The 14,713-nt window shown below is 36.5% G+C and overlaps 1 protein-coding gene across 1 annotated transcript in view; it reads left to right on the top strand.

The window, feature by feature from the left end:
* Nucleotides 1-14,713, top strand: part of Pcdh15 (protocadherin related 15) — an 864,688-nt gene that overhangs the window by 596,813 nt on the left and 253,162 nt on the right. The window contains exon 11 of the mRNA XM_050142799.1: nucleotides 12,299-12,407. Coding sequence (XP_049998756.1) covers nucleotides 12,299-12,407 — 109 coding nt within the window. The remainder of the gene's footprint in view (nucleotides 1-12,298; nucleotides 12,408-14,713) is intronic.

Below are 14,713 nucleotides of genomic sequence, written 5' to 3'. Positions count from 1 at the left end.
AGAACTTATTCCATGAATGCTGCTGTAGTCTATATTACATTTGCCAATGGAGCCTATTTTGTGGAGTATTCTTTATGAGTTCTACGTGTTCTTATAAAACTTGAAAAATCCATAAAAGACCCAAGAGGTAGAAATAAAATCCTCCAAATCTTCTTGTCTGTATATCTATTCCCTATCATCATTTTATCAGTCTCTATCTTTGTCTATCATTGTCTGTCTTTCTGGCCAATCTGAACCTATCAGACGCAAACTTATCTCTGTCTCAGTCTTATTTTGTTCACTGGATCATATTTTTTGTTCAAGATATACATGCTTACGTATATACAATTCTGCTGTTCTGAAATAGTCTCACATTATGCATCAACCTACATATTTTCGTTAAGTACTTTGTAGAAAAGTTTATCAATGAATGTGCTCAATACATTTTGTAAATTAACATGTGCAGCACAAACTTTCTGGCCCTCTATCATGAAGTCCTCTAGGAATCAAAAACATCTAGTTTACTTCAACTGCTTGACTATGACTAGAATTCTGAAACACTCTCAGACCTTCATAGATTGATCCAACTCATCTGCAGATCAATGAGTTATAAGATGATACCTTCAATTTTTATTTTAAAAGCACAAAGACAATTTTATAAAATTGGATGTAAAACTGGTATATTATTTATTTTGTGGAAATTAATTTCAATGTAGTTCACTTTAACAAAGCCAAATAAAATACCCATTGTAAGTGAATACGCAGCTTTCTCCCCCAGAATTTTAACCTATGTTTAAATACAATAGTTAAATAATTTATGTTCAGATTTCCCATCATAGCTAGTCTTCAAATCAAATAGCAGTGATGTATATATCAATGGAGACATTCATGCCTCCAAGCAACCTTCTCAACGAAGTGTTGTGAGCCCCAGTCCTCCTTAGATATTCTGGAGACTAGATTAACTCTGTCTCTAATTGATGGCAAAAACATGGTCATATAAAGGCTTAAGGGCTGTAATAGATTCTGTGTAGAAAACTGTGGAATGCTTACGAGCAAAGCTCAGATCTGTGACCCTTGAGAACACGCTAAGTCAATTTGCAGCTGAAGCCCTTCATTTCAAGAAGGTTATTTGTGCTGTCTGGGTTATTCAGTGTTACAGATAACAAAGGAAAGGGTCATTAATCATATTCCAAAGGGAAATGCAGAGACATCCAAGCATACAAGGATCAAATGTATGAAATGTTATAAGAATATATTGATCATTCTGTAAAGAGTCGTAGGTAAGAAAAATGCCATATATATCATGGGTGGTCAGAATATGTATGGGGGAGCTAGGGCAGTGTCAGTGAAAGGGAAAGGGATAAAATGGAGCATACTAAATAAGCATTTATATATTATACTACTATATATACAAACAAAGTCAAATATAAGCCACTAAGGACATAGTATTTATAAAAACTTAAGCAGGAAAGAAGACTTGGATTTTTATTCAGATTATTTATATAAATTCATGGAATTATGAACAAAAGTACAAATAAAATAGGCAAGAGAAGAAAATGACTGATCAACCTTGTGTGTTATTGATAAATTCAAATTTAAAGCACTGGGAGACCGAATATACAGTTATAATGAATGACATAGTTCCCACAGACCAGAATTATAAATGGTGGCAAAGATGTGGAACAAAGGGGCTTATTCTGCATCTAAAATGATAAACCCATGCGACGTCTTTTGAAGAACACTGGTAATCATCTATTCGACCACACATTCCTTCAGTTGCTCTATTCTTAGGTTTAACTCAAGCCTGTTCATGTAAGTAAACTCCCCAAGAGGGTTCAGTAGGATTGCTCATAATACCTGAGAATAAAATCAAGCCAGCCCATTACAGTGACTTTTCAAGCATCAATAAATAGTGCTTGGCTTGTTCATGTAATGAACTATTTTATAAATATTAAAATGAGTTACTGTGAATATACATGTCATATTCATGTAAGACATAATGAAGCAGAAGGGATGAGTTTCAACATGATATACAGTCTTCGCTTCATAGAAAATTCAAGACAACATTAATTGTGATGTTAGAAGATACACATAGGTATATATGTTCTCTGAGTGTGTGTATATATGTGTGTTTCTGTGTGTGCATATGTGTATGTATGTGCATGTGTGTATGTGTCTATGCATGTGTGTATGTGTGCACATGTATATGTCTGAGTGTGTGTGTTTGTGTGTATGTGTGTTTCTCACGCTCTCTCTGTGTTCTATTGATTAAAGAAACGTGAGCTAGGCAGAGTAAGGGAACCACCCTAAAATGCTCACAAAGTCCCTGTTAACAAGCAAACCCAGAATGGAATTATTCTTTAATGATGAAGCCACCACAAGAATTCATCAGAAAGTATATGCCATTGGAACCACAATGACCTTTAAGTGCAGCAAGTCAAAACTTACAAACAACTTCTCTCGAGGTTTTCGCTTCATTGTCGTGGGGAATAATTTTCAATGGCTCACTGTCCTCCCTCCTTTCAATTTCCAAAGCACATGAGGACTTCCTACCAACATCTTGAACATTCCTGAATTCAGGTTTAGAATGGAGGGGAAGATACTGGATTCTCAGTCAGACCCAAGGCCACAAGGAACAAAACAAGGGAAACCATCAGAGAAGCCATGGGACAGCTGAAAACAGTTGTGAGAAATATTTCTATGAGCTGTGGATCTTCTTCCCTGTCTCTGTACAGTGAATGCCCTTGAACTGGAGTGTTTTCGATACTGCTTCCTGGAAGCTAACCCACTGCCTTTGATTCGCATCAGTGCTTTGGGTCTTTGTGGTATAGGTAGCATGAAATGAGCCCACAGGCTTCCTTTTGCTGTAAGTTTTATGGCCTACTTCTAGACAGTAATGAGGGTTTGATTTCCTGTGTGAGATGATTTGAGGATCTGTAGTGTCAGAGACACAGGCTTCCTTTTCTGCTGTAGGGTTTATGCCTACTGCTAGGAAGTAATGAGGGTTCGATTCCCTGTGTGGGATGATTTGGAGACACAGGCTTCTGAGGAAGTAAAATTTAAAGGTGAGAGGGCCAAAGAAACATTTGAAAATTGAAATTTGGCAAAAGTACACAGATGTGCAACTGAAAAGATATTCAAATGCAAAATTTGAAAGTGATTTCAATCTTAGAATATACCTAACTACACATCCGAGAGAAATTTGGGTACATTTCAGAGTAAATGCTTAATATTGAAAGATTCACAAAGTCCCATCATCAAGACATCATGAGGGGTGGCCATGTGACTTCTGCCCTGTGCTCTTTCCACTACTAGTCCAGGGAAGAAAACTATCAGTGTTGTTTGGAAAACTAATAAGAGCCAGGTGTCTCTCATTATGGAATATATAAGCTTCACAAATATGCACGAGGGCTCCATTTGTTAATATATCATAATAATAGCCTTCAATGCAACCTAGTTGGCCTTGCCACTCACTCAAGTTAATTTACTTTCCAAAAATATGCCAAAGGCAGAGAGCATGTAAAATTTTCTGAGAGCTTTCAGCCAATATGTTATTTCTACAACTTGTAAAAAAAAAAGCCAAATAAAAACAAATAGTCTCTAAAGGGATCATATAAGTCTATTGATTTATATACAAATGTGCAAAAGAACATGTTGAGTTTGATATTCATTTCTGTACTATTTAACACATGCATATAAGCAAGACGACAGAATATTTTCAAAGTCTTCTTGGAAAATGCTAAATTTATAATACAGTATAAAAGGAGAATAGTAATATCTACAACTTCCCTGTTGTGCACTCTAAATATTATTTTATTGAAGAAATTATCATAGTGGTATATTATTTGTGTTTTAATAAATAAAGCTTGCCTGAAGATGAGAGGGCAAAGCGCCATTCTAGTCAGCCATACAGGCCAGGGAGTGGTGGCAAACACCTTTAATCCCAGTACTAGAGGCAGAAGATCTCTGTGAGTTCAAGGCCATCCTAGGCTATACAAGATTGAATCTGTCTAAAAGAGAAACCGAATTCACTCACACAAAGGTGATCTTAGCACGTAGGACCACACACTTTTAATCCCGGCACTAGGGAGGAGAAGACAGGAGTGACATGATTGGGTAGAGAGAAGACTATAAATGAGAAGAGACAGGAAGTCAGAGGACAGTGAAGTTTGAGGTTGGTGGAGAGCATTGCAGGATCACCCCTTTGTCTGAGCCTTGGTAGAGGTAAGATCTCTCTAGTAGCTTGACTGCTTCGCTTTTCTGATCTTCAGGTTTAACCCCAATATCTATTTCTGAGGTTTTATTATTCATTCTGCAATGTATAATATCTTTAAAATGCAAATCAAGTAGTAAGTACTAATGAATGTTAAAAATGTATAAAAAGCACTGTATTAATAAAGTAATTCAGTGTTAAATACAAATGGTTAAATTTAATAATTTATTGTGAAATTTATAACATGTTATATTTTCAAATCATTTAATTTGAGTGTTTTGAATATATAATGAATGACTTTTAACATTTTAATGTAGCTTTTCCAATCCTGTAAGATTATTGCTTGTTTAAAACTGGGAACAAATATCTAAACACTGATAAAATGGTGAATTCAGGACTTCATTAGTTGAAGAACATAGAAGTAATTAGTATCTATAATATTCTAAGACAGCATCCTAGTCTCATTTTTAAATGCCAAGAAACTGTGTGGGTATATAGACACATTTTATCTGCTCAGGGCTGCATCCAACCATATTCATTTTAGAGTTAGCATAATGTCTTGGGAATTGGCATAATTTTATTTAATTTAGAATATACTATTTTTTTTTACCAAGTAGAGAGTACTGTTAGCCATGTGTTGCTCAGGAAAATAAGTCCCCGGAATGCTAAGTTGAAGTCTACTTAGAATTTTAGCACTGTTTCTCATACTGGAATCTCTTAGAATTGAAGACTTTAATATTCAGTCTTCTGGGGTCAAACATAGGTCTTTAATTTTAGATCTGATATATTTATATAAGCATAGGATATATTTTCCCAGTAATGAAATAGAAAATGCTTAACATAATAACTACCTGAAATTATTTTAAAGATTTTCTTTCTAAAGAAGACCTGGATTTAAGACTCAAATGGGCTGTGTACCTTTTGGATATAGATCTGATATATTAAGACTAAATCTCATAATTCTGTGAATTATGACTCACATTTATCTGATGTAAGTTAATGAGGTCAAAATTTTAAATATCTGAAATTTGAGCCCATCTTTTATACAGTGTTGATGGAGCAGCGGGCTGTGTTCCAGCCGCCCCAGCTCCCGCATGGGTAGCTTATGCCCCGAAATAATTACACAGAAACTATTATTTTAAGCACTGCCTGGCCCATTAGTTATAACCTCTTATTGGCTAATTCTCACATTTTGATTAACCCTTTCTAATAATCTGCGTAGCACCACGCGGTGTGGCTTATCAGGAAAGATCTTAACCTGCGTCTGTGTTGGGTGGGAGAATCATGGCAACTGCCTGACTCGGCTTCTTTCTACCAGCATTCTGTTTAGTCTACTCCGCCTACCTAATTTTCTGTCCTATTAAAGGGCCAAGGCAGTCTCTTTATTTATCAACACAAAACAGAAGTCTCTCCCGCATCACATACAGGGCAGTGGTTTAAACCTTAAAATGTTGAGAGCTAAGACTCCTTAAACTAACAAAAAAGTTTCTTAAACCATCCTATTGCAAATGGTTGCTAAGAAAAAATTCTGGTTGTTTATCTGTATGTGCTAAAGTTTGTACTTAAACTATTTGAAAGCCAAACTTCAATTGCATTCTATGTGTCTTCTCATAAAACCACAATAACCATGCCTGAAAACTCTGTCTTGAATAGCTCAGAAGAGAAAGTATGTCTCAGCAATGCTAGCGCATAGAAGCGAGTACTTCTGCTGCAAGCCTCTTGACCTTCATAACCACCCAAAGACACAAGGATTTTTCGGATGTATTTTTGTTACTGCAAAAGATAATCTATGATTATCTTTACAGTGTAAACCTGCATGTGCACATAATTCAAGTTAGATATGTGTCCTCACAGCTAAAGTGGGAAAAGGAGCCAAACCACAGTGAAATGACAGGGTACCCTGAAAATGGGTGTAAGGCGTGGCTTCCCCAACACACCAACACTGTCACACAGCATCTGTTTCAGAAGGAAAGCACGAGAATCCCTCAGGCTTTTCTCTGTCTCCTGGAATTCAACTCAGCTGTGAAATTCTTTAAAATTCACTAGGCATTAGGCTGTGGGTTATAAAGATGAATTGGAAGTGGGTATAGAAGATAGAGGGGTATTTTCAACCACACGTTCAAGAATTTGCAGACATATTTGAGCTATGGATGGCTCCATAATTGCAACATGTACCAGCCACATACACTAGACAGGCAAGTCACAAGCTAAGAGAAATAGGGAGATGAGGAGAGCCTGCGGTTCCCATCTCCCAGGGATGATTCACTTCCAAACAAACAGCATTTCACATACTTGAAGTAATTCTTTGTGTAATCACTAATAGACTCTTCTGGAAGTGGTTACTGCAAGGTCTTCTTGAGAGAAATGGTTCAATATAAGCAGCCTGGAAGATTCATTAAGATAACAGTTGACCAGAAAAGGATTGAACCTGCTACTTGTCTGGTTTAACATATGGCCACGTGACTTTGGTATGCCATAAAAATTATGTTCTCAAGAACTCAGTTTACAAGCTAAAGGTTTCTGAGTAAGTCTATATAGGCTGGTATTTCAGATTTAAAAACACATCTCAGATTGATCTAAGAAAAAACTAGGAAAACATATTTTCTGGAAATTCAAAATCTATGATATACTGGTGTTCAGTGATATGAACCAAGATATCTCCTGATTACTTAATCTGCCGTATTATACATGTGATCGCAGATATGGCCTCATCTTCATCCTTAACCATTTTTACACTGGGTTTTAGAACTTACCTTGTTCTTTCAAACCAAGTCCCATAATTGAATATTTAGTTAATTTATTTCCAACTATACAGTAATATTTTGCAGGTTTTAGTGTATAAAGATACCACTATCATTCAAGTGTAAACACTATCATTTCTACTTACTTATTTTTATTAGTGCCTATTAATAAGATTTTTGTGAGGTGCAGTGTGATAATTCAATAATTTTATATAAAATATGTAATAATCAAATTAGAGTAGTAAACATCTTCATAATGAACTTTAATAATCTATTTTTGACCCACACATAGAAATTGTACATATCTGTGGTGTACAGTGTAAGTCAGTAATTAATCACTATGCAATAAATTATCTTAAAATGTGCTTTATGTATTTGTGTGTTCATTTATTTGGCTGTGCAGTCAAATAGGATATCACTCTGCAGCTGAGGCTGGCTTGATACTTTACATCCTCCTATCTCCAAATCAAAAGTGCAGATATCATAGATAACAGCATGTCACACCTGGCTCATAGTTATTTGTTTTGTTTTTGTTCTTGCCATGCTAGGAGTTGTGACAATGACCTCCTACGTGCAAGAGCTCTACCAACAACTTTTCAAAGAAGTTTTTGACTTACAATTATATTGACTATTTTAGTATTTATTTATAATCTCCTCTTATTGATTTCTATTTGATTTCACTTAGAATACTGTCTTTGTGGAATGTATAATGTAGCACATTAATGGATTAGTTTATCACTGAATACCTGTTTAATTTTGCTAAATATTCAATATGAATGGACTACAATAGTACCCCTACCACTACCAGCTGAGTTGGAACCAAGTCCTCAGCGCTCTTCTCTCTCAGTAAGGAATTCTTGTTCCATGGAGTGGATCCTTCTGAAATTTCCATTGTTATTTCTGTATTCTTCCCTAGGCTGGTCCCATCTACCATAGAGATTTTAGTAAAGATATAAGCTCAAAGCAGAAAGCATTCAATTTGTGCTATTCTTTCTAAGGAATACAGACACATTTTGAAATGAAATAATGACTTTGAAAAATGTTTATTAACTTTTAACAAAATTATTATCAGTTAAATATAACCCTACATATTCTGTAATAATTGAAAAGTAATGATTTGTTTGAGAAGTAATCTTCAGTATTATCACTGAGAACTCATTTTTTTTTTTTTACCTATCGTATTAGTAATGGTTCTCCAAAGGAACATATGTACGGTATTTTAGAGTGTTTGCCGGATATGGTCCATTGAGTCTAACAATGGCTATCTGCTAATGAGAAGTCCAAGAATCCAGCAAATGCTCAGTCTACAAGCCTGGATGTTTTGAGCTGGTCTTCAGGACACATATGAGTCCCCAAAAAGTAGACTCTAACACCAGAGAAGGAATGGCCTTCTCAGAGAGAGCTAGGGCAAGCAAGGAAAGAAAGAAATCTTCCTTCTTAAAGTTTGCCACAAGAAAGTGTGGCCCAGATTTAGGGTGGATCTTCTGACTTCAATTGATCTGGATTTAAAGTGGGTCTTCATACCTCAAATAATCCAATTAATTAAAAATCCCTCACAGGTGTAGCCAGCAGCCTGAGTTTTTAGTTCATTCCAGATGTAGATAGGTCGACTATCAAATGCAGCCATCACCCCCATAAACCTAGAATTTTCTGCCTAACTCACAATTGGTAACAGATGGAAATAATTCTATTAACATATGTTGCGAGTTTCCAGAGGAGAACTGATATAAAAATATCAGTCCTAATATGCCAACAAGAGGTTTAAAATTAGCACTTCTTCAAATTTTCTGGGAAAAAAAGATGGAACATTTTCACTAAGACAGATTCTTTTTTCTATTCTTATTATTATGTTTATTTATTCATAATATAAAATAGTACACATATGATAATGATCTAGTCCAATAAACTAAACTACTCTAGGTTAAAAAAATTATTCTGTTTCCTCCTTCCAGACCAAGTCTCCTGAAGTGTTCACATTTTTTAGTTTTTCTAATGTCAAGTAAAGTAACACTAAATCATAGCCATATTTCTTTCATGTCCTCAATTTATATTATAAGAGACTTATTGACAAACAGTGACATAAGATGAGGAATCAAATTTACACATCTCCATCTCCACTGATTTTATTTGCTGTGCTATTTTGAGTTTTTCTGCTGTTTATGTCACGTTAAATAATGTAATTAAATCTCCATTGCTCATTTCAACAAGTCTGCATAATAATGAGAGCAAGTTTTAAATTATCTGATGAATTAACAAAACCAAAATTTATTCTGGGTTGATAGATTGATGACTCTACAGAAACAAGGAGCGAAAAGGCGGGGAAGGTCACAGGGTGCCATCAAAATGAGATCTCTTTACTTGATAGTCCAAGAGGATAGTTCAGATCCTAGTCTTTTGTGTGTGTGTGTGTGTGTATAAGAAAGAGGGTTGGCCTCTCTAATAGTCAAAGACTTCAGAGAATTCCTTGGAATATCTGACTTTGGGGCACGTGGTTGGACTGCAAAGGGCCATCAGTTTCTTAGAGCCTCCTTGGGTCTAGAATGATGCGTGTGGAAAGCTCGTGAAGAATTAACTGGTGAAGTTTGCAGGCAAATGGATAGAAATAGAAAACACCATCCTGAGTGAGGTAAGCCAGACCCAAAAAGAGGAACATGGGATGTTCTCACTCATATTTGGTTTCTAGCCATAAATAAAGGACATTGAGCCTATAATTCGGGTTCTTAGAGAAGCTAAATAAGAAGGAGAACCCAAAGAAAATCATATAGGCTTCCTCCTTAATATTAACCTTCATCAGGTGATGAAAGGAGGCAAAGACAGAGACCCACATTGGAGCACCGGACTGAAATCTCAAGGTCCAAATCAGAAGCAGAAGGAGAGAGAGCACAAGCAAGGAACTCAGGACCGCGATGGGTGCACCCATACACTGAGACAATGGGGATGTTCTATCGGGAACTCACCAAGGCCAGCTTGCCTGGGTCTGAAAAAGCCTGGGTTAAAACCGGTCTCGCTGAACATAGTGGACAATGAGGACTACTGAGACCTCAAGAACAATGGCAATGGGTTTTTGATCCTACTGTACCTATTGGTTTCGTGGGAGCCTAGGCAGTCGTGGATGCTCACCTTACTAGACCTGGATGGAGGTGGGTGGTCCTTGGACTTCCCACAGGGCAGGGAACCCTGATTGCTCTTTGAGCTGACAAGGGAGGGGGACTTGATTGGGGGAGGGGGAGGGAAAGGGGAGGCGGCGGTGGGGAAGAGACAGAAATCTTTAATAAATAAATAAATAAAATAAAAAAAGAAAAGGGAAAAAAGAATTAACTGGTGAAATCGAAGCAAAGCAGTTGAAGTATGAGTTAACTCTGACACACGTTCTCTTCATTTCTGACTGAAATGTGCTCTTCAGCTCTTAACTAACCAAGACAGAACCGTGGACGTGTTTCAGTTTAGGGAAAAGATTATTACAGATGACAAGAACTGCCTATTGAGAAGGTACTATGTGAGAGAGGGGAAGAGCAAAAGAGATGGAGACAGAAAACAAGATATAGGGAGAGGAACATGGGAAATGAGGAAGGGAAAAGGAAAGGAAAGGGAGAGAATTCTAGATTTTCTATATTATAAAAGAGAGAAGAATCATTTGGCTTTAAAGGAGCAATTTCTATTGTGAGGTGATCTATCCATGATTCCAAATCCACATTAAAAGATGTGATACGATGTTACTAAATTGTTGCTATCAGGGCCTCATTATTTATAGTAAAATATGGTGATGCCACTTAGAAAACATAAAAACAATTATATAGCGTCTGAGATTTATGTGAGGAACTAGCCATCAGCCAATAATGATATATCATCCCTATGATTTTAATAAAACAATATTGCCTGTGTTTATTTAATATGATGGCCCGTTTTAAATAAAACCAAACGCCATGCAATGTCCACTGAGAGTTTAAACTTCTAGATTTGCCTAAGAGTACAGAGCAGAGGTCAGTGTTCTTCATTTCAGAATAAATCACAGGAAAGCATTTCTTCAGACACTGAGGAAATACTTATTTCCCCTCAGACTCGCCACTTATATATTTTGGGTGAGAGCTGTAAACCCTTAATGTTTAAACAATGTTCTAAGATTGTTATTTCAAGGAGATATTAAAGGAAGTTTACTTAATGTATGTAAAGCTAAAAATATGAAAACATACCTTCCTATTTGAACCACGAATGGAAAGCAGCATAATAAATTTCCTGAGAAGACCTCTGGGAAATATTATCTGTTCAAAACTTTATTTAGAATAGTGTTTCCCAAGCTGATCTGCTGAGTAAGATTTTCATTGCTCCCTTTGGCATACATGTTACTGTTTCTTCATTTAACTGAGCCACGTCCTCCTGCACATCTTCTACGATAATGGCAGGGCTGAAAGGCTGCAACCCAGTCCTCTGGCTATAAGAGTCTAAACTTATAGCTTGGTCCCTTTCAAAATATAAGTGTTCTGTCCCACTTTTCAAAATTTATTTATTTTAATATTTATGTGTAATTTGAGTGTTTGCCTGCATGTATATAGCTACACCGTGTTTTACAGTGCCTGCGGAGTCTAGAAGAGGGTGTTGGAAGCCCTGCATGTTGAATTACAGAGAGTTGTGACCTGCCACTTGGGTTTTGGAAACATAAGCAGGGTTCTCTGAAAGAGAAACCTTTATGCCTAGTTCTGATTAATTTACCTACTCACCTCTACCACACCAGTATGGCAATCTTGATGGCTCAGTGGATACTGCTGAACATCAAACTGAGAAACCCTGACTTAAAAGACTCCCATGTCATCCTAAACAGAGTCTTTTCATGCCGCTCTGTATTAAATAAACATAACTGCAGTGTGGACTTTGTTTTAATTACATAAAACTTGAATCATGTGGCTTTGATTTCATTTTAATTAAAATATATTTCAAGTGTTTTTTTCAAGTTCACTATAATTATCCAGATAAAATAAATTATTTAAAAACAAAAGAATGTAGAGTCTCAAATCTTTTCTAAAACACAGAGAACTCACATAAGGAACTGTCTGATGTCTTTACATTTCACTGAAGTCTTCTAAGCAGTTTAACGATGCAGATTTTCTTCCAGACTTCCTCCTGGGAGAATCCCTTAAAGTTCTGTGAACACACCTACTACATGTTTTCATTTTGAATTTAAGAGAGGGTCATTTCCCCTTCAGACTTAGAATTAACTAGTGTCAAAGTATACGTCCAGGTGAATGAGTTCGCATGCCCACTTGGTTCTTGGTGCATATCTAGCTGTGCAAATTCGAGTAAGCATCCTGATGTCAGCGTTCCCTCAAGTGTGAGTGTGCAGCACAGCTAAACACTCTTAATTTTCTTCCAGGAAGAACTGAACCCCATTTTGGTGACCCCACCTATCCAAGCCATTGATCAGGACCGAAACATCCAGCCACCATCAGATCGACCTGGCATCCTCTACTCCATCCTTGTTGGTTTGTATTTGTCAACATTTTATCCTGTTAGAAATCTATGAATGCATCCCCTCAAATCATATCAAGATCTTTAATAGCAAGGCTTTTCTTATTGAAGGTAACATTTATAAAAACTAGATACAAATCTGAGTTTTTCCTTCTTCCTGTTTCAGTAAATTGTTATACAACAGACAATATTGCCTTTATAAAACAAACCAGTTGCAGATCAACTTTAAAGCATTTTTCAGTGTTTTCCAAAATCAAAGAACTATGGGCTTTGTTGAAGCTTATGGAGGAAGGAAAGGACTACCGACCCATGAACACGATACAGATACCAAGAGCCCATTTCTGCTCCAAAAGCAAAGTATGCGCCAATGCATCTTTATACATGCTATCATTTGTACCAGTCACAAAAACGAGGAGATTTGACAAAACTGTTCTTAAATGATGTTGAAAAAACGTTGATGTTTCTGATGTGCATGACTGATGGGTTCTGGAAAGACAGGTGCATGGGAGAGACCAGCATCTCTGAACTAGAAATTGATGATTTTGAAATAACCCCAGTAGAGTTCAACATTCTCTTTCCAGTCCTAGTCTCTGGCTTGCCTCCAGCCTGTGTGCTCACACGCACACACCACTGTATTAGGAAGATTCTAGATAATTGTACACTGCTCTACTTAGGAGTGGTATTTCTAACATTGCCCCCCATAGTTCTATTTCAAGACTTTAGTCTTTAGAGTAATGTGTAAAACACAGGCCAAATGCATAGAATTAACCATTTAATTATTATTTCTTTTAGTTTTTATGCATACAAATCTTTTTAAGCCTACAGTTCTATCGATATAAATAACAGGAAACATGAAATTTTTGATCCTCTAATTACAGAAAATGATGAAATATGTCCATCTGTACTGTACATAGAGAAGGGAGAGGCAAACACTGCAGTTTAAAGAGGGGATACACGGGCACCAAAGTCTCAAAAGCAGAACTACAATACAGGGAGGAGGACAAAGAAAATACTCCTAAAAGAGCTGCCTGGCTGTGGCTACAGCTATTTTCACAGGAAAGCTGGTTTCCACGTGGAAACCAATAGAATTGTTGCTACTGCAATTAAAGTGCCTCTGTAGCCCAGGTCAGCTCTCTGGCACCATGAGACATTAGTGCCCATTCTGTACTTACCAAGACTTTCTACAAAAGACACAGGAAATAATTGACAGATTAACAGAAACAATGCCCGGGAATATCATCCAAACATTTGCAAAACTGATAACGAAAGGCATGCCCTGCTTTAACGATGAGAGTTTGATATTCCTTAAATGGGTTAATGTGTTTATGGATCTAAACTCAGTTTGTTTAACTGATAGTCTTCCCATGTGTAGTATTAGGGAGATAAATTTTAGTCTTTGAAACAGGCTACAGGGGAAACATTCAAAATTAGATTTCTAGTACAAAATAAGAATTTCTGCTGAGCTGAACTTTTCATAAAATATACATATATTTAGATATTTTTATTTGATTTTGTTTTGTATTTGTTATTTTTTATTTTCATCATTTTTTATTGAATTTACATACCAACCACAGTTTCTCCTCCGTCCTCTCCTCCTGCTCCCTCCCCGACCTCTTCCTACTCCCCCATTTACTCCTTCTCCATCTCCACTTAGATGGGGTAAGGCCTCCCCTGAGAAGCAATAAAGCATGGTACATCAAGCTGAGGCAGGACCAAGCTCCTGTCCCAACCTCCACACCAAGTCTGAACAAGACATCTCACTATAAGGAATAGGTTCCAGAGAGCCTGCTGTGTGGAGGTCATGTTAAAATTGTCAAATTATTTTATTTACTACAAAGGAGAAACCTTTGGAGGTATCATCAGAGGAATGTAAATATCAAAGGAGTAGCCTTTGAAATTCACATCAGAGGGATGCAATATTAGCAGTGTTTACCCTGAGATGAAGGAAGTCGTGAAAATTTTAGTGGTGTCACGGTTATCTTTTATTTCTTAAACACAGCAAAATGCTGACATAGAAACAGAAAAAGTTAAAGTTTAATGATATCAAAATAATAGAGAAACCATGTATTTGTCAATGGATATTGTTAGCTGACTTACAAAGGCAAGTGACAGAATAAAGGTCTAGACTAGCAAAATGCACACATAGCAGAAGGCTTTCTCTGGGTATATGGAAGATGACAATGTAATAAGAGAAGATAAATTATAATTTGGATAAAGTTTTAGTAGATTATTTGTCATAGAAAATGTATAAATATATAAAAGTAAGTAAAAGTTCTTTTAGATTATTTACCTTTAAAGAAAGACAAATTAAAACTCAGTG

This window comes from Alexandromys fortis, unplaced genomic scaffold, assembly GCF_014885135.2.
Source record: "Alexandromys fortis isolate MF-2015 unplaced genomic scaffold, M_Fortis_MF-2015_v1.1 scaffold_9, whole genome shotgun sequence".
NCBI classification, from domain to species: domain Eukaryota; kingdom Metazoa; phylum Chordata; class Mammalia; order Rodentia; family Cricetidae; genus Alexandromys; species Alexandromys fortis.
The sequence above is the reverse complement of the archived record's forward strand: the minus strand, read 5'-3'. Positions and strand labels throughout refer to the sequence as shown.